Genomic DNA, 24,409 nt, shown 5'->3' with positions numbered 1-24,409 from the left:
AGGGTCCCAGGTTCCGTTCTGGGTCAGCATGTGCCTGGGTCGTGAGACAGGTCCACCAACAGGGCGGGCGTGAGCAAGAGGGGCCGCGGGTGTTTCTCTCCTTCCCTCCCCTTCCCTTTCTCTAAAAATAAAACCTTTTTTAAAAAAAAATGTTTTGACAAAGTGCCTTGAAATGTAAAAGTAACTAATAAAGTTAATAGCAATTTGATGTATCTGGGTAAAGGTCTATTGGTAAATTTCCTAGAATCTGATGAAATGATCTCAAGTGACTGGATAAGAAAATCTTTGTGAAATTCAGGTTGTTTCCAAGTTTTAGCTTTCAACAAAAAGTGAAGGAAAGCTGATGTAAATTAAATAAACAGGAATAGCTGATAATCTGTGATTTTTTGGTATTTAAAATATGTTTAAGGAGTTGTATGATATTGCTATTTTTCAGATTTTCTGAGCCCTTATGTGAACAAGTTTTCTCTATATCTATCAACATAAAAAATCTGAATGGAATATTCATCTTTGGAAACAATTTTTTAAATAGTCTTAAGCATGGCATCAAGAGGTGCTTCAAAAAATTGTTTCAAATTTAATGTTACAATTTACATGATTTTTATCTATTTTTATCGCTCATACATGTGAACGTTGTCAAATGTACAGCATTATGGTCACAAAACACTATGAATTTTTATATGTCATACTTTGCTGGAGAAGTGATTCACAGACCACAGCAAAGACAGGCACCACATTAGGGGCGGATTCAGCGGGACACGCGAGGTCCACCTGCGGGAATAGTCAGGTTTCACTGACACCATACGGACTGAGGCCACAGCTGTATTTGAAGAGCCAATGTTTGTAATTGTGTCAAAGGCTGCAGGCGTTTAACCCACGGTAAAACATTTTGACGTCAGACTAAAATCGCAGGGACCGGAGCTCGCGCGGAAAAGGCGGAGTCAGAGCGGGTGCAGGGGCGGGGCGCCGGCGGGACCAGGGCGTGCGGCTGGGGCCGGGCGCGGAGGCGGAGCTCGTGGGCGGGGCTAAGGTGGAGCTAGTGGGTGGGGCCAGGTGTGGGCTGGACGAATCGTGTGGGCCGGGAGGGGGCGGAGCGTGTGGGTGGGGACGGAGAGCGGGCTGGGGGCGTGTGGGCGGGGCCTGGCGCCGCGGGAGGGGTGCTCTCCCCGGTGGCCCCACCCATGCGCGTCGGGCTCTCGCGAGAGCTGCGCGTGGTGACGCGCGGGCGAGAGGAGCGCGTCGCGCGCGCGGGCGGGCGGTTTTGAATCTGGTCCGAGCGCGGGAAACGGCGGTTCCCGAGGACGAGGTGAGCTCCGCGGTGCTGGGCCGCCAAGGGCTCGGGGCCAGGGGTCGGGAAGCGGCGGGGGTGGGGCTGGCCGAGCGTCCAGCAGCGCACGCCCGGCGTGGGCCGCGTCCGAACTCACGGCCCAGCCGGCGTCTCTGAGGAGGCGCGACAGAAGCGGGCACCGGGGCCTGGGCGCACGACGCCCGAGCCTTCCCCCGGGACTGGCCGGGAGGGGGAGGGCCACCGGCCCGGGACAGCCCCCGAGAGGATCAGCCCCGCTTTGTGCTCAGGGACACCCGCTGTCAGGCATCTCCGTCCTGAAGCGAACGGTTTGCCCGGGCGGGCTCTGTTTCCGGAGGCCGGAGCGCCGCCCGCAGGCGGTGCCCGACCTCGCGTTCGGGCCGGGGAGCCGCGGGGGAGCCGCCCGGGCCCGCGCTCGAAGAGCGGCGCCGCCGGGGCGCTCGCTGGGGCGGTGGCTGAGAGCGAGACGCTCCGCTGTCAACGCGCGGGCGGGGCGGGGCGGGGGCGGGGGCCCGGGGTTGCGCGCGCTCCGTGCGGTTCCTCGCGCTGCGCCGGGTCGCACCTTCTCGGCGGCTGTTCGTTATGGAAGCGGCGAGCTGGTCCCGGCCGCCGTCAGACACCCGCTGCGGGCGCCTCCCCTGCGTGGTCCGAGGAAGTTCGCTCCCGGCGCGGCCGCCGAGCGAGGAGGGGCCGGACCCCGCTGCCGCTTCGCGGGGAGGTTACTTTCTGCTGCTGTTGGTGTGACTTGGACCCGCGGGCCCGGGGTTGGACGTGGTTCCTGTGCCCCTGATCACTGCCTTTGCTACCAGCCGTGTCTCCCCGTGCGCTCAGTGTCACGAACAGGTTGTCATGGGATACGTTTTAGAGCGAGGGGTCCCCTCGCGTGCACGAGGTGCAGGGAGGCAGGCTGCCTGTGCCGTCGCGGCCTTCCGTTCGGCCGCGGCAGCTGCCGTGATGACCGTCACCTGCCTTTTCTCCTCTGAGCGGCGCGGGGGGGGGGGGGGAACGGGGGGGTGTCCTCCCAGGGCCCCGCGAGCGCAGGTGGCGTCCGTCCCCGGAGAACAGGAGGCGGCTGCGTCGCAGCCCCCTGAGCCCGGCGCCCTCGCGGGCGGGAGCAGCGCTCTGGGCCCGGGCTAACGAGCTCCCGAGCTCCCGGGTTGCCGGGGCCACGCCAGGAACCGAGCGGCCGTGGCGGGGTCTCTTGGGGCCCGTGGCGCCGGAGGCGCCCTGGGGACTCGGCAGCCGAGCAGCGGTGGGCGGCGTCCGGGCCTCCCGCTACCTCGCTGGCGATTTCATTGACAACTGGTAACGACATAGTGTTATTTATGTTGGTTGTGTTGCTGTGAAAATAAGGAAATTACTTCTTGGGTATCGCTCGTTGTGTGTCAACGCTGGTAGAAGCGGCCCGCCGTGGTTGGTGGAGGGATTCGCCTGCAGTTTCGGACGCCGTGGAGGAGCAGGTGGGTTCGCAAATGCCGATTGCGCTGTGCTTGTGTTCTCCCCAGGGGAACGCGAGAGTAAATGCGGAGCGCGACCCAGCCCGTCCGTCATGGAGAAACGTGAAGTGTTCGTTCAGGCCGTGTCGAAGGAGCTGATCGGAGAGCTTTTGCAGTTCATTCAACTTGATGTAAGTTTTACGTTTAGCTTTGTTGTGATTTTGACTGTTAATGTAAAACATTTTCCTGAAATTATGTGAATAAATGAAATAGGGTCATCTCTGTGAGTCCTTAGGGAGCAAGGTTCATTTAAGAAAATAAACTGTACGAACACAGATCTGCTGATGGACCGCTGCTCACAAACTGCAGTTCCTGCTTTTGGCTCAGATGCCGTAAAGGTGCTCAGCGAGGGAGGGCACTGTGCTTCTGTTTTACTCAGTAAACGTTCATTGCTCTTTTCTGTGTGCACGGTGCCATACGGAGGAGGACAAGACGCCTCTGTCCTCAGGTTATTCAGTGTTGTGGGCCCAGGCAAGGACATGCAGCAGAGTAAGGGACAAGGACGGGGGAGGGGCAAACCCAGCCCCACTGCTTCCCATCCGGGCACAGAGGCCAGGGGGGCTAAGCTCTGGAAGGTACATAGAAGTTAGCAGGTCAAAGGTGCGTTGCGTTTGAGCGGGAAGATTCGGCAGGGGCAGAGTGTAGAAGTGCGGGGTGAGGAGGAGGAGGCGAGAGCTGAGCCCTGGCTTTCCTTACCGTGTGAAGGAGTCGAGGCTTTATTTATCCTGAGAGGCATGGGGGCTTTGAGCCGACAGTGCCTTGCGTGCAAGAGAACAAAGAGGGAGAGAAAATGAGTGGGCAGGAGGAGAGGGAGAGACAGAAGAAGCAGGGCTGCCCTTTGGAAATACCTCTTTGGCTGCACGTGGAAAACACATTGAGAGAGGTCCACCAGAGGCCGCGAGCAGGGGAGAGGCCGCGCCCTTCCTGACGGTGGTGGAATAGCCCGTGGAAACGGGAAGGTGTGGGTGTCTTGTGAGCTGGCGGGGGGGCTGCGGGCACCATGGACTGAGGGGACACAGGCTGGAGAAGGGCCCGGACTTCTGCCGGTAGAGCCGGTCAGCGAGGTCTTGCAGTCTGAAGGTGGGCAGGGGCAGGTTTGGGGGAGGAGGTGGCTCGGTTTTGGAGGTGTGCTGCGGGATGACCACCAGGGGAAGCCCCCAGGACGTGTCCTGTGGGCAGGTGGGAGATGCGTCTGAAGCCCCGGAAAGGTCGGGGCTGGGGACAAGCTGCGGTGGCAGCAGCTCCCGCGGAAGCTTAGCTGTGGGAGAGCATGGGGTGTCTGTGTAGTGGAATAAAGGAGCAGGAGCCGCACACAGGACTCCGAGGAACCCAGCGCTTAAGACACTGACTCCAAGAACTGTGACCTTGGGCAGAAGGCGCATGCTTGGCCCGTGATCACATGGGAAAATCAAGTTAGTGGTAACTCGGCCTTAGAGTTACCAATCTAATAAATCTGTTGCTAGCCACGTGCATGAAGCTATTTTTTCTTTTTAAGAGAAATGGACTAATGATATGACTTTGTATTATAAAACGGTGTTCTCTAAACTTAAAAATAACCAGCAGAAACTAGAGGCAGCACATCATCCTAGAGGTGCCACAACGGAAGCTGCAGTGTTACGTGCGTGTCAGGGGCAGCAGGAGTGTGGTGATCTGTCTGAGACGCGTATAACGCGCATGGCTTACAGTCTGAGGTGGTCGCAAACCGCGTACTGTAGTGTTAACTAAAATCACAAACTAAGTTGACGATGAAGCCAAGTCAATATTAATTTAAAATCTGAAGGCAAAAATTTGCAACATTTGGGTGGCACGGTTGCTGCGTGTCACCCTGGTGCCGTGGTGTCCTTGGAGGTGCGTTTGCTCCTTCCAGCTGCCGCGTCCCACGCCAGAGCCGGAGACGGAGCCGTGCCCGCCGCTGGCAGGCAGCTGGTGGAGGCTGCGTCCGTCCTCATCCTCACGCTCTTGTGTCGTCACCGTTGGCTCACGAGGAGCAGGCTTCGCTAGCGCTCAGCTCGGGGCCTCTGTCACCCTGAAAACACAGAAACGAAAACGAGTAGGGTGTGCCCCTCTCGGCTTTATGCAGCTGACGCTAGGAAATGCCATCTGGTAGGTCAGCGTAGTTGAACGACGGCAGTTTCACATGGTCAGTCTGACGGAGAGCGGAAGGACTTATTTTGAGTTTGTTGGAAGCCCAGTGGGGGGGCCTCTGCCATTCCGGTCAGTTCTGCGGTAGTGCGTCCTGTGCATTCCTGAAACCGTGGCTCTGCAGCCGGGCAGTGAGAGCCAGAGGGGTCACGGGGGAAATGGGTTTAGGGGTGTGGCGCTCCAGAGCTTCACCAGTGACCCATTAAAAAGAAATAGGATCTGATCAAGAAGTAGCAGTTTCATACACGTGAAATCACAGAGAAGTACATAAATACCAGAGGAATTACGACACTTTACTTTGACAAAGATCTGAGCTTTGGCAGTGGAAGTGGGTGGTTGTGTTCCCTGGACCCGGCCTGATGACCCACGCACACGTGTGAGAGAGAGTGTGAGCGTGAGCGGGCACAGAGAAAAAAAGTGCAGAAGCGGCTGGGAAGTCGGAGGCTTGCCCTTGGAGGTCGCCGTGGTGGGAGCTGGCGTGACCATCGAGGTGCGGATAGTGTCGCTTGTAGCTCCCTGTGGGGTCACAGGAGCTGGCGGGGCGGGGGGGGCCGGGGCTTGTATGATTCTGTGGCTCTGCTCAGCAGGTGCAATTTTCTGAATTCATCTGGGGACCAGATCCCACATTAAGCAAACCAGAAATTTGCCTTTCGCTCAAATTGTCGCCTTGTGAATTGATTGTGTTGGAATAAATTTACGCTTCAAGCAAGCGCGATGGAGCAGAACTGATCAGCGTGGGGAGCGAGGACTCAGGACTGAGGAGAGCCGACCTCCTTAATGCACCTTGGGTGTCTTCCCTGCCCCCGGCTCTGTTCTGGGGGCTGGGGCCCTGCGCGCACAGAGCAAAGACTCTGCCCAGGTGGAGCTGGCCTTCTGGGCTGGAGGCAGAGGAGCAAGACAGGTGTGCACTCAGACGAAGCAGGGTAGAGGGTGGGCGTGGCAGGGGGTCTGGACCCGAGCTCTGAGTGGGCCACGGGGAGGGCGGGGGACACGCACGCCGGGGGCCCCGTGCCCGTGGACAGCTCAGGTGTGGACTCGCGAGAGGAGGGGCGTTGGGCCTGAGGCACGGGAGGAGCCCCACGGAGACGCTGGGACGCTGCAGAGGAATCCAGAGTGCCCTGCACTCAGCTTGGCCACATCTTCCTGCCACTCTTTGTGTTTGCATCTCCTTGAATCATTTGAGTCAGTTGCAAGCATTGGATCCCATTACCCCTAAATATCTGCAAGTGCCTTTCCTAGAACAAAGGTATTCTCATATGTATGACAAGAAAATCCTCAAACTCCGGAAATTTGACGCCGTTGCCGCAGTGCGTGTTCAGCATCGCACAGTGCCTCGGGTTGTCAGCACGCGGGGGCTTTCCGTACCCCAGGGTCCCTCTCCCTTACTTTGTCTTTCCCGCTCTGGCAGCTCGGAAGAGGCCGGGCAGCTACTTTGTGGCATATCCTCCAGTTTGCCTTTGTTTGACGGCCTGATTGAATCAACGCCGGGGCTGGGCAGCAGGTCGCAGGGGCGGCCCCACCGCTGGCGCTGTCCGTGCGACTGTCGCTTTGGGTGAGCTTCCGCCAGGTTTCTCCACCGAAGCTTTGTCGTCGAGAGGTGACCTGTGGGGAAGGAAGTTGAGACTGGTAACCATCTCCTTCTCCTCGTCATACCTGCACACACTGCGCTTGGCACCCATTGATGATTCTTGCACGAGTCACTTATACTGTGTGGGCCCTAAAATTGTGGCTTTTTTCCAGCGCTGCATTTTTTCCTCTCGGAATCCATCGGCATTCGATACTGTGCCGGTGCGCCCGTCGTCCATGTGCGTGTGTGCGTGTGCACGTGTGTTATCGGTGTGGCCCCACTGATCCTTGCTGTGTTCATGGTTTACGTTCATTGCTGCCACTGTTTTGGTGCTCGCATTGGCTCCAGGGATCCCCTCTAAGCTGGATCCTCTGCCCTTGGATGACGGCTTCTATTTATTATGTCCAAGGGGAGACGAGGTGGTCCGCTCAGAGTGACAGGGAGGGCAGTGACAGCTGAGAGGCTCTGAAATAGCCCCCTTGGCTCCTGGGAGAGAAAGGCGCTTACAGGTGACGCGCAGGTGCTGTGGAGGGTCCACGGCGGCTGGAGGGCAGGAACTGTTCGGCAGCCCGACCTCAGGCCTGGGGTGGTGGCGTTGGGGTGGTTGACTTGGGGGAGGGTTTTGCTGAGTGGGTGCAATTTTAGACTCCAGAGATTAGGGGGCTCGAGCTGAGCAGGTGGAGGAGGAACCTGCTGCTTTCTGCCTGGTGACCCTGTACTTTTTCCTTGTAGGGATGGATTTTGAAAACGACAACCAAACTCTTAAACTTGTATCTAAGTTAACAGTTCCACTTTTTCTTTGATGCCATTATGAAAAGGATAAAACTAATATTTTGTGTTTGAAATGTAACGGTTGCTGTGTATTTTACAGGAAGATGCTTCCAACCCTTTCAGCCTAAATGAGTTGCTAGACGAGTTATCAAGGAAGCAGAAGGAAGAGCTGTGGCAGAGGCTCAGGCGGCTGCTGACGGACGTGCTGCTGGAGAGCCCCGTGGAGGGCTGGCCGGCCATCGCGCCCCCCGGGGAGGGCCACGCGGACACGGACCACGGCTCAAAAATGGTAACGGGCGCCTTTCGCAGTCGGGTGTGTTCCCTTTTCTCTGTTAAAAGGCAGTTGTCTGCTCTGCGGTGTTGTTTTAAGTTAAGAGAAATTAAAAGTTAGAAGTCAAGAGTGTTAGGCGCTGTCTCGTCTGTTGCAGTGTTGCCCTTTCACGGCCCTGCTGTTGTTCATCCGCAGCAGTAGTCGGTGTTGCTGTGCTTTTCGGGCAACGGACTTGTTTGTATTCAACTTCAATTCCCTTTTTAGAATAAGCCAGAAGTGTGGCCTGATTTTTATAAATTAGGTAACTTTTACATTTCTTTTAAAAATTGAATTTTACATTGATTTTAACTCACTCATACTTTGATTTTCTTTTCTTTATTTACAGAAAAAAACCCTAGAAATAATCCATGCAATTACATCTGTGATTCTCGCTTCTGTGTCTGTAATAAATGAAAGTGAGGACTATGAGGCCTTGCTGGAATGTGCTGTCATATTGAATGGTGAGTGGGCCGGGGCGGCGCGGCGTGGGCGGGAGGCGGGCGTGGGAGCCACGCTCCTGCGGGGGCCGCCGGGGGCCGGGGAGCCCGCGTCCGAGGGCCGCTCGGAGTCACTGGCTCAGTCCATGGCGTGGGCGCAGGTCAGGTGGCGCAGGTGCGCACCACGGACAGCCGAGCCCTGTCGGTGCGGGCTCCCCGGGGTGCCGCACGTGACCACCAGACCACGGGTTAGAGCTTATTAAGGGTGAATTTCTCAGCTGGCGATTCTTCCAGAAAGTTTGAATTCAACCAAGCATTTGTGACACGGAACCTTTTCCTTTAAATGTGCTGTGACCACCGTAGGAGTGATGGTCGACTCAGGAGGTTTTCTGACCTAAACCTTCGAGTTTAACCTGTGAGACTGTGGTCGTTAATTTAGGGGGGACCCTAGACCGAATTAACGAGGGGATGCGATTGTAAAACATTGTATGAAGTTATTTTATAGATACAAAAGTAGTTTTAAGTGATGATTTTTAAGAAGAACCTCCCATGGACCCTCCCTGCTCCTGCGTGACAGACGGCTGCGCGGCGCGCCCCTCGCCCAGGCCCCCCGCGGCGTCTCCCGGGCCGTGCGCCGCTGTCCTCAGAGTTCTTGCACGGAAATTGCGCTTTTGAGAAGTAATCCCTGGTCCGAGTAAAAGTGGCCCCCGAGGCCACTTTTTCGTGGATGTGCCTGACTGTACCTGCTCCAAGTAGCCGTTTGGTAAAATGATCACTGCTGACACTGCAGTTTCCAACTTTGCACGGATTCCGGAATTTTACTTTAGTGTGATGGCATAATTATGGGCGCATTATTAGTATTTTAATTATTAAGCTTTTCTGTTAATAAAAGCACTGGAGTTTTTGCATTCATTATAGCAGTTGCTTTGACTATATTTCACCGATGATCCAGAACCCGAGGCCACACACTGCGGGGTGGCTGCGGCGGCTGCGCGGTCAGCAGGCCTGGCCTGGCGCGGCAGAGAGTGGCCGCGTGGTGCGAGCGCCCTGGCCTTTGGGCCCCTCAGCCTCTGCCCCTGAGTTAGGGGTTTGGGCAGCAGTCCTGCTCTGTCCTCCCGTTCGAAAATCCTGCTTTTGTAACAGGAGTGGAACAGTCTTTCAGTGACCATCGTTTGTATCCTGTAAATAACGTATATAAAGTTTTGGCAGGTTGAACATACACTGTTCCTTAGCAAACCTTTTTAAGTCGTAGTGCTTAGACCAGCAGTTGTCAGCTGCTGTGCTGCAAGCATCTTTAAAACATTCAGTACCTGACTATCTAGTCCGGGGTACTGGCCTCTGCCCTTAGACTGTCCAATTGAAAAATGACAAGGGTCAATATACCAATAGCCGTCTGATGTGAATGAACGAAAATTACAACTTTTTGTCAGATTGGCAAAAATATATTTTTTGGTGTGTCGCAGAATTTCAGTGATTAGTTTAACGTGCCATGGGCTGAGAGGGTTGAAACCGCTGCCCCGCGGTGTCGAGTCCGAATCGGCGCTGGTTCCCCTGACCCGTGGGAGAGTGACTGGGCTCTCTCCTAGGCGTCCTGTACGCGCTGCCAGAATCGGAGCGGAAGCTGCAGCGCTCCATCCAGGGCCTGTGCGTCACGTGGTGGGAGAGGGGCCTGCCGGCCAAGGAGGACATGGGGAAGACCGCGTTCACCCTGCTGCTGCGGAAGAGCCTCCAGACAAAAACGGTGCGTGTGTGCGTTCAACATGCCCTCGGCTGCGCGAGTGGGCGTTTCACACCGGCTAGGAGCCATGTCCTTGTGTGTGGCCCGACCCCGGCGGCTTTCCTCATACGTGTGGGAGTCACACCTCGGCTGCTGCGCAGCCGACAGGCTGGCGGCCGTGGCACCGGGCGGCGCAGGCCCAGGCCTCCCCTCTGCGTGGCGCCTGCCGGGCGGCCTGGTGGCAGTGCCGCAGGCGCTTCCGCCTGCTTGAAGAGAGGGCTCCCTAGAGGTGCAAGTGACATTTGCACAGTTTTAAGTCTGTTTTCTCTTGTCATTCTTCCTTTTTGATAGATAACCTAGAATTATAATTATTCATGATATAAAATATTCTTAGAGTTAATGTGAATGTTTGACCATACTATTTATAGAAAACTAACATTTCTGTTTTTCATTCCTAGGGCGCAGACATAAGTCGGCTTTGGCACATTCATCAAGCTTTATATTGCTTTGATTATGAGTTGGAGGAAAGTAGGGAAATTAAAAGTATGCTGCTGGAGTGCTTCATAAGTGTTAATTATATCAAGAAAGAAGAGGTAAATAGGGTTTTCTTTTTTGGTATGTTTGCGAGCTGCTTTTTCATGGATTTTTTTCTAAGTTCACGTGCTTGCTGTTCATACTATGCTTCGCTATGGAAGGCTGTTATATTTATTGCATGATATTTTTACTGCGTGGCAGTACTGAGTAAACATTTTACAAGTCATTGCTTATTCCGTGGAATCAGATGGTGGTGGGGGGCGGTGCCAATCCTGGGGGAACAGTGACTGCATTTTAAATTAAGGACGGTTAAAAATAAGGTTGAGGAAGCAATTCACCACAGACGAGGTCGGACCCTCTGTCCTAACTCCAGGTTGATTGGCATGGGCTCTCAGCTGCCGTCAAGCGTCCTTGATTCCCTTTTTCTGCGCATCCAGTAGGTCCTGAGAGAAGCTCTGTCCTCAGCTGCTCTGTCCGTTTTGGACAGCGTGGCTGCTGAGCGCAGGAAACGTGGCCACGTACACCGTGGCCTTGAGTGTAAAGTACACAGGGATTCAAAACTGAGTGTGAATTACACCAACACGTGGCCAGTTTTGTTTCCTCTCTATTCCTACCTCCCCCCCGACTGGGATTGCTGGAGCGAGCCCCAGACGTCATCTCAGAATGGTGTTTTTAAGGGGTGTGGGTGGGGGACACTCAGCTTCTGTGAGACGCTCTGATTGAAACGTGTGTGCGACATGCTGGCTCTTCCTGCCGTGTGGGCTCCCGGACCGAGGGCCACAGCTGCGTGGCCGTGTGTGCCCGTGCTGAACAGCTGGGTGGCCCATCTGCTGGTCTCCTGGCCCAGGCTTGGGTCACAGCAGCCCTGGGGCTCCAGCCTGAACCTCGGAGCAGGAGGAAGGAGGCTGGGGTAGGGCCTGCTGGCCCTTCTTCTGGGTGCCGTCCCTCCTGGCTGGTTGAGTCACTCGTCCAGACCAGCATGTTGGGTAGCACACTAAGGGGACACAGAAAAGGCTCGGAGGCGACTGGCTCTTTGGGTGTGGGTTTCAATTAAGAAGGAAAAATAATTAGGGTCCTAGGAAACTGCAAGGTGAAGTTTTACAAAAACACACATACTTTCTCAAAAAAAAAAATGCAAAATGTTTCATGAATAATTTAATATATATTTAAGTGATAGTATTTTGGATATATTGGTTTACATGAATATATTAAAATTAATTGATTCTCTTTCACGTTTATTAATGTGGCTACTGGAGAATTGAAATTAGAGTGGCTTATACCGTTCTGGACGGTACTGATGTGCTGTCTTAGGTCTTTCTGGAGCTGTTTGTTGAGCCTTGACTGGGTTCCCGTGCTGGGGTGCAAAGACCTGCTCATATGCAGAGCGCAGCCTCCATGGGGGTGCCCATGGCCTGGCAGATGCACATGGGAGGCGGAGGGCAGGGAGGGGCTCCGTCCGAACCCGAGTTCGGAAGCTCCTACCTGGAGAAGCTGCCCGAGGCCTCGCAGCTGGTCCGTGGTCTGCCCCTCACCACAGCGCACATCCCGGCCCGCCAGGGGCAAGGGCCCTGCGTGAGTCTTGGCTGTACTGACCAAGACCTTTGTCTTCGTGCTCAGGCTGAGTTCACATCCCTGTCCGGGCCCTTTCTGAGGGCCGGCCTCAATAGGACCACCTTCAGCCTCAGCGTTTCTTCAGCCGCTCTGAGGAGCGCGGGGCGAGGCTGGAGAAACTCTATGCAGGGTCCGGCGGGCACTGAGCCCTCAGGAAGTGCTCTGATGGGGCTTATTGCCGTTGTCACGTGTCATCCTGTAAAAGGACGCTGGGCATGTGGCTTGCGCCTTAATCTCCAGGATTGTTAGGAAATGTGGGGGGAGAAAGGAGGAAGGAGTGGATTCAGGCACGTGAACCTTGTTTGCATTGGCTTATACATAGCAGCTGGTGAAGTGCCTTCGTCTCACGTAAGTGTGTGTGCAAGTGTGTGGCACAGACGTAAAGAAACGCGCACCTGTGAGGGTCACAGCTCTGTTTCACTGACGCGCCCTTTTGTATTTACGGGATCTAAGCTTAGTTTCCTAGTTAGTCATTAATTTGGTTGGGTCAGTTTCCTGTCATTTTGGGTAAACGAAAATAGCTTGTACTCTACTAACAAGTTATTGATATTTCCAGTAAATACGAATGTTTTAAAAGGAGCCTGGTGCACACGTGGGTCTCCTGCCGTTCGTGGGAGTGTATGCTGCATCTCCGAGGTGTCCCAGCCCGTGTGCGGGGAGGCAGTGGGCAGGTGCTGCTCCCCAGGGAGCGTCTTGGGGGCTGTGTTATGCCCTCTGCAGAGGGCAAATGGGCGCTTTTGGGGTCCGTATGTGTAACCCCTGTTTGCACGCACGTTAATTAACAGTACATGGTACTGGGCTGTGCCATTTGTACCTGGGGACTGTATGCATTTGGGAATTCTAGCTTGGCAACTGCTTAGCCTCTTAAATTTACAAGTCCTCAGTTTTCTCATTTATTAAAGATGAAACGAATTAATGCTTAATTCCATTCCCATGCCAAAACACGAGATCCAAACATTCTGTTTTAGGTTGTGTAGACGTCCGTGACAGCCAGCGGGAAGGAGCACGGACCGTCTGGCTCACCTGCAGGGCAGTGTGGGCACTGCCTGTGGTGGAGCGAGGGAGGGGCTCCGTGTGCCTGCTGTCCCCGCCCTTGTCCTGCTGACCCACCGTCCCTGCGGGGCCTCCCTTCTGCCCCCACCGGGGGGAGCCACCCGCCCCGGCGCAGCTCCAGCCTGTAGATTCTAAGTGTGCTTCCCAATCCAAAGAACTGTTTGTTGTTTACTTACTTTTTATTTGGTTTCAATTTTACCAATCTATCCTGTTCTCTTAATTTGTAGGGAAGAAGATTTCTTAGTTCTCTCTTTAACTGGAATACAAATTTCATTAAAATGATCCATGGGACCATTAAAAACCAGTTACAGGGATTACAGAAGTAAGTAATTTTTTTAGGTTTTTAAAAAAAGGCTTTGTGTTGTTCATGCATCACACTCGTCCAGTGTGCTCCCTCTGCCTCCCTCCTCCAGCCCCCCCGTCCCTCAGTCCCCACACCTCTGTCCCTGCCCATGGGTCATGCACATGTTCCGGGTCTGGTCCCTTCGCCTCCCTTCAACCAGCCCATCCTCCCCCTCCTGTTCTTAGAGCTGTCAGTCTGTTCCTTGTTTCTGTGCCTCTGATTCTGCTTTGACCGTGAGTTTATTTTGTTCATTAGATTCCCCTTATAGGTGAGGTCATGTGGTATTTGTCTTCACCCCCTGGCTCATTTCACCGAGCATAATGCTCTCCAGTGCCGTCCTTGCTGCCATGAAGGGTAGACGTTCCTTCTTTCTGCTGAGTAGTAGTCCATCGTATAAATGTACCACAGTTTGTTTGACTTTTTAAAGATTTTACTCATTTATTTTTAGAGAGGATAAGGGAGGGAGGAAGAGAGGGAGAGAAGCATCGATGTGTGAGAGATACATTGTCCAGTTGCCCCTCACACGCCCCCAACTGGGAACCTGGCCCGCAACCCAGGCAGGTGCCCTGACTGGGAATCGAACTGGCGCCCTTTCAGTTCGCAGGCCGGCGCTCGGTCCACTGAGTCCCACCAGCCAGGGCCGCACCGCAGTTTTTTAATCCGCTCCTCTGCTGATGGGCACTTAGGCCGTTTCCAGCACTTGGCGACTGTAAATAGCACTGCTATGAACGTTGGGGTGTGTAGGTTCTTTTGAACTGGTGTTTCGGGGTTCTTGGGATACATTCCCAGCAGTGGAATCACTGAGCCAAAGGCAGTTCCATTCTTAGTTTTTTGAGGAAACTCCGTACTGTTTTCCACGGGGGCTGCACCCGTCTGCACTCCCCCCAGCAGGGCGCGAGGGTTCCCTTTTCTCCCCATCCTCCCCAGCACTTGTTTGTTGATTTGTTGACGATGGCCATGCTGGCTGGCGAGAGGTGACATCTCTCTGTCGCTTTGATTTGCGTCTCTGATGGCCCGTGATGCTGAGCCTCCTTCCATGTGTCTGTGGGCCCTCTGGTTCCCTCCTTGTCCGATGTATCATTGGCGAACATCTTCTCCCATACAGTGGGCTCCCTTTTTGTTTTGATGATATTTTCTTTAGCTCTGCTGAAGCTTTTGCCTTTGACGTAGTCCTGTTTTGTGTATTTTTCCTTGATTTTCTTTGCCCTAAGAGATATATTGGCAAAAATATTGCTATGCGAGATATCTGAAATTTTACTACCTATGCTTTTCTCTAGGGTTTTTATGGTGTCACGACTTACATTTCAGTCTTTTATCCATTTTGAGATTATGCTGGTGTATGGTGTGAATTGATGGTCTAGTTTCATTTTTTTGCATCTACCACTCCGGTTCTGCCAACACCATTTGTGGAAGAGGCTGTCTTTCCTCTGCTGTAGGCCCGTGCCCCCTTGATCAGATACTAACTGACCGTAAAGATGCGGGTTTATTTCTGGGCTCTCTGTTCTGTTCCATTGGTCCGTGTGTGTGTGTGTTCCTATGCCAGTACCAGGCGGTTTTGATTACAGTGACCCTGAAGTATAGTCTCTTATCAGGTATTGTGAGCCCTCCTACTTTGTTCTTCTTTCTCAAGATTGCTGAGGCTATTTGCAGTCTTTTTTGGTTCCATATAAAGTTTTGAAATATGTGTTCTAGATCTGGGGAATATGCCGCTGGTATTCTAATAGAGATTGCACCGAATCTGTAGACGGCTTTGGCAGCACAGACGTCTTCATGATGTTGAGTCTTCCCGCCCGGGAACATGGTATAGGCTTCTGTGTATTTGCATCGTCCTCAGTTTCTTTCTTCAATGCCCTGTGGTTTTCTGAGTACAGGCCTTTTACGTCCTTGGTTAAATTTGTTAGGTACTTTATTTTTCTTGTTGCAGAAGTAAATGGGACTTTTTCCCTAGTTTCTCTTTCTGGTAGTTCATTATTGGTGTGTAAAAATGCTATTTCTGAATATTGACTTTGTATCCTGCTACTTTGCTGAATTCATTTATTGGGTCAAGTAGTTTTTTAGTGGAGCCTATAGGGTTTTCTGTGTACACTATCATGTCATCTGCAAATAACAGAAGTAAGTAGTAAATCTCATACTTTGTGCTGTCTTAACCTGGCATTGAAAGATGCTATTTGACCTGACTTTGAAAAGTTATATTAGTCTTTCAGAAGCTTTAGAAATTGCCTCATGTCATTTATTATGGTCTGTTTTATAACTGGATATTTTTTTCCCTGTATAGGAAATCATTCTTTCTCAGTAATGACATTAAGGTTAAGATGTTGATTTGTGGTAGCTCTTTAAGTGGTTGAATTATGCACCGGTTAAATGTGAGCCTCAGTCACAGCGAAGCCCATCTCGCTGGCACGTCTGCTGCCATCGGCACATGCCGTTTACTCCCCATTAGCTGTGCACTGAGCCTGGGGTGGGTGGGAAAGCCCGGCAGGGAGAGCACAGGGGGTGCGCCCGCCCCTCGGCCCCACGTGGAGCTGGGCGCTTTGGGGGCGTTTGCTGTCGGCCGGCTGGGGGGCCCGTGCTGAATCCACCCCGGGGCCGGGCGCTGAGTCCACATTATAAATGTTTTCACTTGTTTTAAGTTTAGATTTTATTTATTTTTTGAGAGGGAAAGGGAGGGAGAAAGAGAGGGAGAGAAACACCACTGTGTGGTTGCCTCTCCCGCGCCCCCTGCTGGGGGCCTGGCCTGCCACCCGGGCTGTGCCCTGCCTGGGACTCCCTCTGGTTCGCAGGCCGGTGCTCAGTCCCCGGAGCCCCACCAGCCAGGGCTGAGTCTGCATTTTAAATGGAATCCTCAGCCTCTCGAGGTGGGCCTGCTGCTGAATTTCCCTCCTCCGGCAGCTGTGGGGGCCCAAGTCGGGATTGGTGCTGAGTCTCTGATGACAGAGCCCCTGCTGGTCCCCGGGATGTGTCCTGTGTCCTCATTCGCGGGGCGTTTGGGCTGGACCCGTAGGGTCCTAACTGTGATTCTACAGTCAACTCCCGTTCTTTCGAGAATTAGTCACCTGCAAAGTTTTAAAATATTTTTTTACTTAAGAATTTCGTTCTAGGCTTATGTTCTCATAGCTTCACACAGTCTCATAGTGAAGGTCTGGGGAAGCCTGGACGGACACGGGAGAAACAGTTTGATGCCTCAATTCCCCTCCTCAAAACGCTCCTTTGCCTCCCTGCTGCTGTAAGTGGCTAACAGGTCTCCACAGGCGCTTCGCAAAGCTCTCCTCTCAGCTGAGCTGCTGCTTCCCGGGGGTAGGAGGGTCCTTGAAATGAGAAACGTCAGGAGTATAATTCTTTGCATTAAATTCAAAAACATTTTTTTTTAAATAGGTCTTTGATGGTGCACATTGCAGAAGTTTATTTCAGAGCTTGGAGAAAGGCTTCCGGGAAAATATTGGAGGTATTTCCATTTTATTAAATGTTAACACTTACTGTATTCTCCTCAGCAGTCGTGGAAGAGTGATTCAAAACCTGTGCTGTTGCACTCTGTCCATATTGGCAGTGTTTTGGCCATATCGGGTTAAACAAAACATATCGTTAAAATAATTGTACCTGTTTCTTTTTTCTGTGTTTCTTGTGGCCACTTGAAAACTAAAACTGGCATTTGTGGCTCACCCCTCTCTATTGGACAGTGCTGCCCGGAGACCTGGGGTTGCTTTTTTGGTTACATTGCTTTTGAGAATTTAAAGGTACTCAAGGTGAATGTGGCTAAATTTTAATGACGACACAATACCTGTATCATGAAGATATGGCTCCGTAATTCACAATCACAATTCTGTATTCAAAGGTCGTTCTGGAAAAAATCAAAAGAAAGTGTCTTTGATGTCCCTTCCATTTTTCTCATCCTGGGTCTCAGTTGTGTTTTCACTTCTGAGAGTGAAATTTTTACTTTTAGTCAGAAAGGGGTCTTTCCTTTTGGGGAATGTGCCCTGATTTTGGGGGGGGTGGGCATGGTTGCAGGCTGTGGGGGAGGGCACGGGAGACTTGGAGTTGGTTCTGCCCTGCTCTCCTGCCTCACTTACGCTGGGTTTGTGTTACCAGGGTTTGTCTCTGGCTTCTCCTTCTAGGAAACAAAAGACTCAGCTTCTACAAGAGATTTATAGTGTGTGACTGTGGGGGCCTCGTTATGCATGTTTTGCATTGTTTTATCACGGAATGGAACTTGTTCACAGGCAGGAACAGTCACCCCCCTTCCCTCCAGTAGTGGGTTAAAGGACAGAAACCCGTCTCTCAGAACCTCCTTGTCCGACGAGCTCGGTGCCCCACCAGCCCCAGCGACGGCTGCCTTCAGCCCCCGCTGTGCATTCTGCCCGCAAGCTTGTGAAGCCGGGTGCAGCCAGGCCGCGCAGGTCCCTGCCCTGCATGTGCCTGTCCACGCCGGCCACAGCAGATCGAACAGTCGCAGAGTATTTTAACAAATAATTAAGCCATGTTTACGTATTCCTCAGCTTTGTTTCAAATATGTCTTTTTGTAGTTTTTTGGACGCGGGATCCAGCGCATCCCCCAGCAGCAAGGGCTGTGTCAGTTCGCACTGACAGCGCTCGCCCCCCTCCCCTTGGGAGCCCACGCCGCCAGGGTGTCGAGGGCGTCCCGCGCCCCCTCAGTCGCCCACGTTCTGTAGTTAGGCCCATATTCTGGTCGTTGGCTCCGAAGGCTCAGCTTGTGGCACAGGTCCCCGGTAGGTGGTGCCGCAAATCTAGTTCCTCGCACATCTGGCAGTGTGTGGTTCCCCACGTGTGGCCGTGCTGGGATTCGCTAGTGGCTTCAGGCGAGGAAATATTTTCAAAGATAATGGCAAAGAGGTTAAGATTAGTAGGAAATTTTCCTGTATGTTTACTAAAGCCATGGCGTCTGGATGTGCAGACCAGGTCGTTCCCTGGGGCTTTGCGCTGCGCCCGGCGGCTGGCCCTGCCTCAGCCGCCCCACTGGAGGGCCTCGGGGCCCGTGCTCCCCGCACCGCGCCCTGCCCTGCAGCCCCAAAAGACCTTGTTTCAGTCGGTTGGGAACCCTGGGTCCCACCCCAGAGGGGTCAGTGTAGTTCCGGGAGGCTCTGAGGGTGCAGCAGACGAGGGCCCCAGCCTCACTCGGTCTCTGGGCCCTGCTGGCTGAGGCTGCCATTTGTCACAGGTTAGTTTCTCATCAAATAAGATAGGGGAGGCTCAGTGTGCCCCCTGGGGAAACTCAGAGAGAGGTGTGCGCCTGAAGCACCGAGGCTCCGAGGGCTGGAGACGGCAAGGGGCGCAGATGAGACGCCTCGTGCTCGCCCGCCGCCCGCCCACCCGCCCGTGGGACGCCCGCCCGCCGGCCCGGTGTGACCGCATCGCTCTTGCTCTTGCAGACAATCGAAAGCGACTGCATCCAGGACCTGATGTACCACGGGATCCACCTGCCACGGAGGTCGCCGGTGCACAGCAAAGTGCGCGAGGTGAGCCGGGCCCTCAGCACTTGCTGCGCCTCTTTCGCGTGCGTCTTGTCTTTCTTGTTTTTAGATCATTGGTTTTGTTCAGTGTGAAGGTGAGGCTAAGCCTCCGGGGGCAGCAGCTCTCCGGGTTCCCAGACCCCTGAGATCGGAGCCTGGCCGCCGCGTCCTGCTGCCCGAGCGGTAAGTAGGGCAGCGGGGTGCTGTTCCGGCGTCGGACCCCCACTCCGACCACCTTCCTTCAGGCTCTGTGGCGGAGAAACGCCCAGAATCACTGCTTCCCAACTGCCACCGTCACTTTTTTCCAAAAAAGATGATAGTTGAGAGTATTTTTATTTTTCATTTTCATATGTTAAATTTCCATTTTGGTATTCTGCCAACCAAATGGAATAATGTTTTGTTAGTTTCTCTTGGTAAGATTTAGTTTTTTAAAGGTCATCTCAGACTTCAAATCTGAACTCTGTCCTTCCATGGTAAGTGGTCCAAGGAAGGCGTGTGTTGCGCTGCCGGAGTCTGGTGACCCCGGGACTCAGCCAGGGCCACGGGAAAGGCCTCTCTGGTGTGGGGACCAGCTGTTGCTTTTGGCAGCTGAGTGTCAAGAAGCCAAGTGGGCAAAGGCTACCTCTTTACGTTTTTGAATAGTGAAATTGTAGCTGTTTGTATAATGTGAATGTAGTCATTATATAAAGTTTGACTGGATAAGAAAACGTTTCTGTGTGTTATTGGTGATTCGGGTCGAGTCATCCAAAGATAAAGAGCCCGGAGACCAGCAGCCCTGCCCCCACCCCCACCCCCTCGCCCCCAGTGCGGCTCCCTCGAGTGGCAGGCCCGGCGTGCGGTTTGGTGTTGCCGGTTCTGTTTAGTCCGGCGCGGACCCATGGCATAGGCGCTTCGCTCTCAGCACCCCGGGAGTAGAGGCTTTTTCATGCCCTGTTTTTCTGCTGTGGTGTCTGAGTAATTAAGATAGTGGAAGTGTCGATATCACTGGTAAAGTTGTGGAAAAATGCACAGAATTATTATTATTATTATTTTTTTTAGTCTTCATCTGAGGATATGTTTATTGATTTGAGAGAGAAAGAGAAAAACGTTGATGGTTGCCTCCCATATGTGCTCTGACCTGGGGTCAACCTCACAACCTAGGTGTGTGCCCTAACCCGGGGATCTGCCCCACAGCCTCGTGGTGTATGGGACGATGCTCTGACCAGCTGAGCTACCCGCCAGGCAAAGAAATGCACAGCATTAAAAGGAAGGATATTAGGTTGTACTTTCAAATGAAATGCATTCCTGGACTCTTCAGTAACTGTTCTTGCTACTTGTAACACACAGTTTCTTCCTCACTTCCTTTTTTGGATAAACATTATATGATAAGTCATTCTACTGATATATTGAAAGAAACTTCAGGAAATGCTTCAGAAGTCATTTGAAAGTAAAAACCCCCATATCGATGAAAATCTTCTAAGATGAGACGATAGTAATGGTCGTACAACTCTGTGAATATACTAAAACCCACTGATATGTACACTTTAAAAGAATGGCTTTTATGGTATGCGAATTACCTCAATAAAACAGTGGAAAAGTATCTGCAGGGCCCTCGCCCTTGCGGCTCAGTCCTTGGAGCGCTGTCCTGTAACCGAAAGGCTGAGGTTTCAGTTCCAGGGAAGGGCCCTTGCGGGTTTGGTCCCCAGTCTGGGAGCGAATAAGAGGCAGCCACTCAATGTTTCCCTCTCTTCTTTGCTTTCTTCCTTCCTCTCTCTCTAAAGAGCAATGAAGAAAATGTCCTTGGGTGGGATGAAAAAAAAAGTTCCTATCAATCAAGTGTATCCTGATGCCAAAACTTGCTAATGTTATGCACAAAAAAACCCTGTAGACTCATATCACTTATCACCATCAGTAAATACTCCCAAATAAAGATGAATATTCAGAAAAGTAATCCTCAGACTGTAGTTCCTTTAGGGTGAAGTTGACTCAAGCTCACTTAAAGTGTAGGCTGCTGTCTGACAGCCTGTTTAATTTTCTTTAGTTTCCACTTTTTACCGATGCCAGCCTAGCCCCTAGAGCCGGGCGTTAAGGAAGTGAGGCAGGCCTGACTGCTGGGGGTCAGCGTCTGCGACGAGCGGCTGGAAGAGAAGGGAGGAGAGGAGACCGGAGGGACAGAAGAGCAGCCCGTTTCTGGCCGGTCGCTGGCTCGGGCGGCGCTCGGCTCCAGCTGGGGAGCCCTGCCTGGGACTGTCCCGCGTGCGTCTTGTTGGGGTGTCCATTGTCTCCCTAAGACCCAAGCAGAGGCGTAGCCAGCTCAAGCAAGGACCAGGACGGGCTGTGGAAGCCACTTAGCTTGACTCCTTTTCCATTCCACCCTGAAGATCATGAGGTCATCCGGCTGCTGGTGGGGCATCGACCTTCACGTGTGCTGCAGGCTCCCCCACGTCCCCCGCCGTGCGGGTGCTTCCGTGTCTCTGCCTCACCGTCCCCGGGGAAGAGTTGTCAGGCGGGGGTGCCTGTCCTGGTGGAGAGAGCCCACACTCTGCTGGTTTTTCCAAACAGGATCTGAGATGCTTATTTACCAAACATTCCCTTTGTTTTCTTCTTTTCTGGGCTCTAGGTGCTGAGTTATTTTCACCAACAAAAGAGAGTTCGGCAGGGAGTGGAAGAGATGCTGTACAGGCTGTACAAGCCCATCCTGTGGAGAGGGCTGAAGGTGAGCCTGCTCAGTGGCCTCCAGCGTGCACGTGCTGCTTTCACTTGGGAGTCTAGGGACTCGACACCTGAATCGTAACGGGGCAGCAAAGACAGGGCTGGAGGTGGGGGGCTTGGTGAAATTTTGGGATGAATGTCTTACTCTTCTATTAGAAGCGTTTCTCGGGCCCATTAAACCGGAGTCTGAGTCGGTGTAGTGCCGACTCCAGGTGGGAAAGGGAGGGGTCGTGCTGGGTAACCAGCAGGGGGGTAGGGTCTGCAGGGCTGGGCTCTGTGTCCTGGTCCCCCCGTGCCCCCGGCTGTGATTGGGGAGGGGGCCCCTGTGTCTTAATGACACAAGGTGGGATTTGAACAAGCAAAGAGTCTTTTTATGTCTGTTGGCACTGAGCTGAGTTTGGCTAAAGCTAAGGAAAGTTTTGTCATGGGGTCTGTTTAAATGTTGCCGTTGTCTTTAATTCATAAGTCAGTCTGTGCTGAGATGCCGGGAGCTGCGCTCCAGGAACAGTGCACTTGACACCTTCGAATGTCGTCTCTCTGGGTCCTGAGACAGTCTTCTTTCATTGCTCCAGGCCAGGAACTCTGAAGTTCGCTCCAATGCTGCGCTGTTGTTCGTCGAAGCCTTTCCTATTCGGGACCCAAACTTCAACGCTATCGAAATGGATAGTGAAATTCAGAAACAATTTGAAGAACTCTATGTACGTGTGCACGTAGTTGAGCTCCTTATAACTTCAGCCCTGTCTCTCCCGGTCCCCCCGTATCTGCCCTGGCCCCGAGGTGGCAAGTGTCTTAGATGTTGACATTCTTCAAGGAAATCCATTCTCTCCCCAGTGCCATCCGTGACATTGGGGGCCCGTAGTGTCCTTTTCCCTTCCTCTGCACCTCCTTGGGAACATCTAGCTGACTATTTATTACTTCACATAGTTGTCAGTGTTTATGTGTGTTCTTGTCTCCCCAGCAGAGGTAGTATATGCAGAGGTTCGGCCCCCCCGGGTGTTAGTCCCCCTCTCACTTCAGAGCTGTGCGCCTCAGGGCAGTGTGCCTCTCTGACCCCCACCTGTGCCGGAGGAGAGCGATGCTGCCTACTGTAGGGTTGGGGGTCATATGCACGAACAAGACTGGGGTAAGGCAGGCCTCGGATAATACCCGATGCAGTTGTTCCTTCAGGTGACTGATTTTTCAAATGAGACGTTAGGACATTAGAGTGCGACATTTATTTCTTGGGGTGTTGAGGATCTTTCTCAACAGAGCTTCTCTGCTCAGTCCCCCAAACAGTGAGCTGGCCTTGACGGCCCTGCCGTTGGTCAAGTCCTGCGGGCGGGGTCAGTGAGCCAGGCACCGCACGGGTCTGGGTGGCCCCTTACAGCACTCAGCTGTGGGGATGGCACAGGAGCATTCCGGAATCTGTGTGTGCCCGGAGTGTGTGTCACGTGAAACACCTGTTAAGTGGTAAACGTCCAGGGTGCTGATGTGTAAAACAGGTACTGATATAAAGGGAACTAATTCAGGATTTTTAAGCCTTTCCCCACTTCCTACTTACAGAGCCTTTTAGAAGACCCTTATCCAATGGTCCGTTCCGCAGGGATACTCGGTGTTTGCAAAATAACTTCCAGATACTGGGAAATGATGCCTCCAACCATCCTTATTGATCTCCTCAAGAAGGTGACTGGGGAGCTGGCATTCGACACCAGCTCGGCTGACGTGCGCTGTTCTGTCTTTAAGGTAAGGTTTTAAGTTACATACACAGAAAATACAGAGAAAGAAAAACTTAAAAGTCACCCATAATCCTGTATAGGTATAACACTGTTGACGTTTTCGTTGTATGAACAAAATAAGGTTTTACAAACCAAATTAAAAGTGTTTTCTACAGCCCTGGCCAATGTGGTTCAGTGGGTTGGGCATCGTCCCGCAAAATCACGGGCTGCTGGTTCAGTCTAGTCGGGACACAGGCCTGGGTTGCAGGCCAGGGGGCAACTGATCCACGTTTCTCTTGCACATCCTTGTTTCTCTCCCTGTCTTTCTCCCTCCCTTCCCCTCTCCCTAAAAATAAGTAAATCTTTTAAAAAATGTTTTCCACAAAAATTGCTACTTGAAATAGTCTTCAGTGTGTGTGTAGGGTGGGCACAGCATTTTAGAATAGGACCTGGATGTACTAAAATTTTCAAGTCGTTAGGCATTAAAGTTGAGTTTTTTTATATTACTGTATGTACTTTTAATAAGAATCTTCACAGCTCTCCTTCTCTTGTCTAGTCTCTGGTTATCAGGACACATCCATTCTTACTTCCTCTGTAGCCCGGTCCTTTGTCTCCCACAGTTACTTTGAAGCAAATCCCAGACATTGTATCATCTCATCTGTAAATGTTTACATATAAGCTTTAAAATACAGGTATCTTTTAAAATAAGAAAAAGAAACCTTTTTCCTAACAACTGGAAAGAGAAGGTAGTAGGGTGTATCAGTCTTTCGACGCGTCGATGCCCGGACTGAGCTTGGGCGGGTCCCTGGGCCGTCCTTTGGGGAGTGCGGGTGCAGCCGAGGGTGCGCATCTAGCAGACGGGCTGCCCTCTGGTTTTCATGGAGGACGAAGTCAGGAGGCGCAGGGAACACGTGCTGCGGCTGGTGCTGCGGCTGCTGCCCCAGATGAGGGACCTTTGGGCCTTCGCTTTGGACACCGCTGGCTTTGGAGCCCACTCCACCAGCAGTGGTTCTGTGTTTCTTTCCACTCTAAAAATTATTTTATAGCTGCTTTTGTCTCGTCTGAGTGAAACAGTGGGTGAAGCTTGTCAGTCTTTGAAACCATACTAAGTCACTAGAAGTATGTTTTTATATAAAACCGTTTTAGAAAAGCGCTGGGTTCTGCAGGTGTGTTTACTTATTTCACCAGCAGTTCTAGTACAGATGGAACTGAATGTTTTCTTACTTGAATTTTTTTGGGTTATGTTCTGATTTTGAAGTGTTACCTTTCTCTTTT

The 24,409-nt window shown here is 52.6% G+C and overlaps 1 protein-coding gene across 1 annotated transcript in view; it reads left to right on the top strand.

Moving 5' to 3' along the window:
* Positions 1–2,824: 2,824 nt before the first annotated feature.
* The window catches only part of NCAPG2 (non-SMC condensin II complex subunit G2), a 47,389-nt gene continuing 25,804 nt past the window's right edge, over positions 2,825–24,409 (top strand). The window contains exons 1-11 of the mRNA XM_054574792.1: positions 2,825–2,933; positions 7,383–7,571; positions 7,939–8,053; positions 9,616–9,770; positions 10,205–10,339; positions 13,172–13,266; positions 16,660–16,729; positions 18,669–18,755; positions 21,349–21,444; positions 22,013–22,138; positions 22,983–23,162. Coding sequence (XP_054430767.1) covers positions 2,856–2,933; positions 7,383–7,571; positions 7,939–8,053; positions 9,616–9,770; positions 10,205–10,339; positions 13,172–13,266; positions 16,660–16,729; positions 18,669–18,755; positions 21,349–21,444; positions 22,013–22,138; positions 22,983–23,162 — 1,326 coding nt within the window. The 5' untranslated portion in view covers positions 2,825–2,855. The remainder of the gene's footprint in view (positions 2,934–7,382; positions 7,572–7,938; positions 8,054–9,615; positions 9,771–10,204; positions 10,340–13,171; positions 13,267–16,659; positions 16,730–18,668; positions 18,756–21,348; positions 21,445–22,012; positions 22,139–22,982; positions 23,163–24,409) is intronic.

The sequence above is a fragment of the Pteronotus mesoamericanus genome, unplaced genomic scaffold (genome assembly GCF_021234165.1).
Source record: "Pteronotus mesoamericanus isolate MK-2021 breed Mesoamerican mustached bat unplaced genomic scaffold, CSHL_Meso_final contig_265, whole genome shotgun sequence".
In the NCBI taxonomy this organism is placed as follows: domain Eukaryota; kingdom Metazoa; phylum Chordata; class Mammalia; order Chiroptera; family Mormoopidae; genus Pteronotus; species Pteronotus mesoamericanus.
This window is presented reverse-complemented; position numbering and strand designations above follow the sequence as displayed.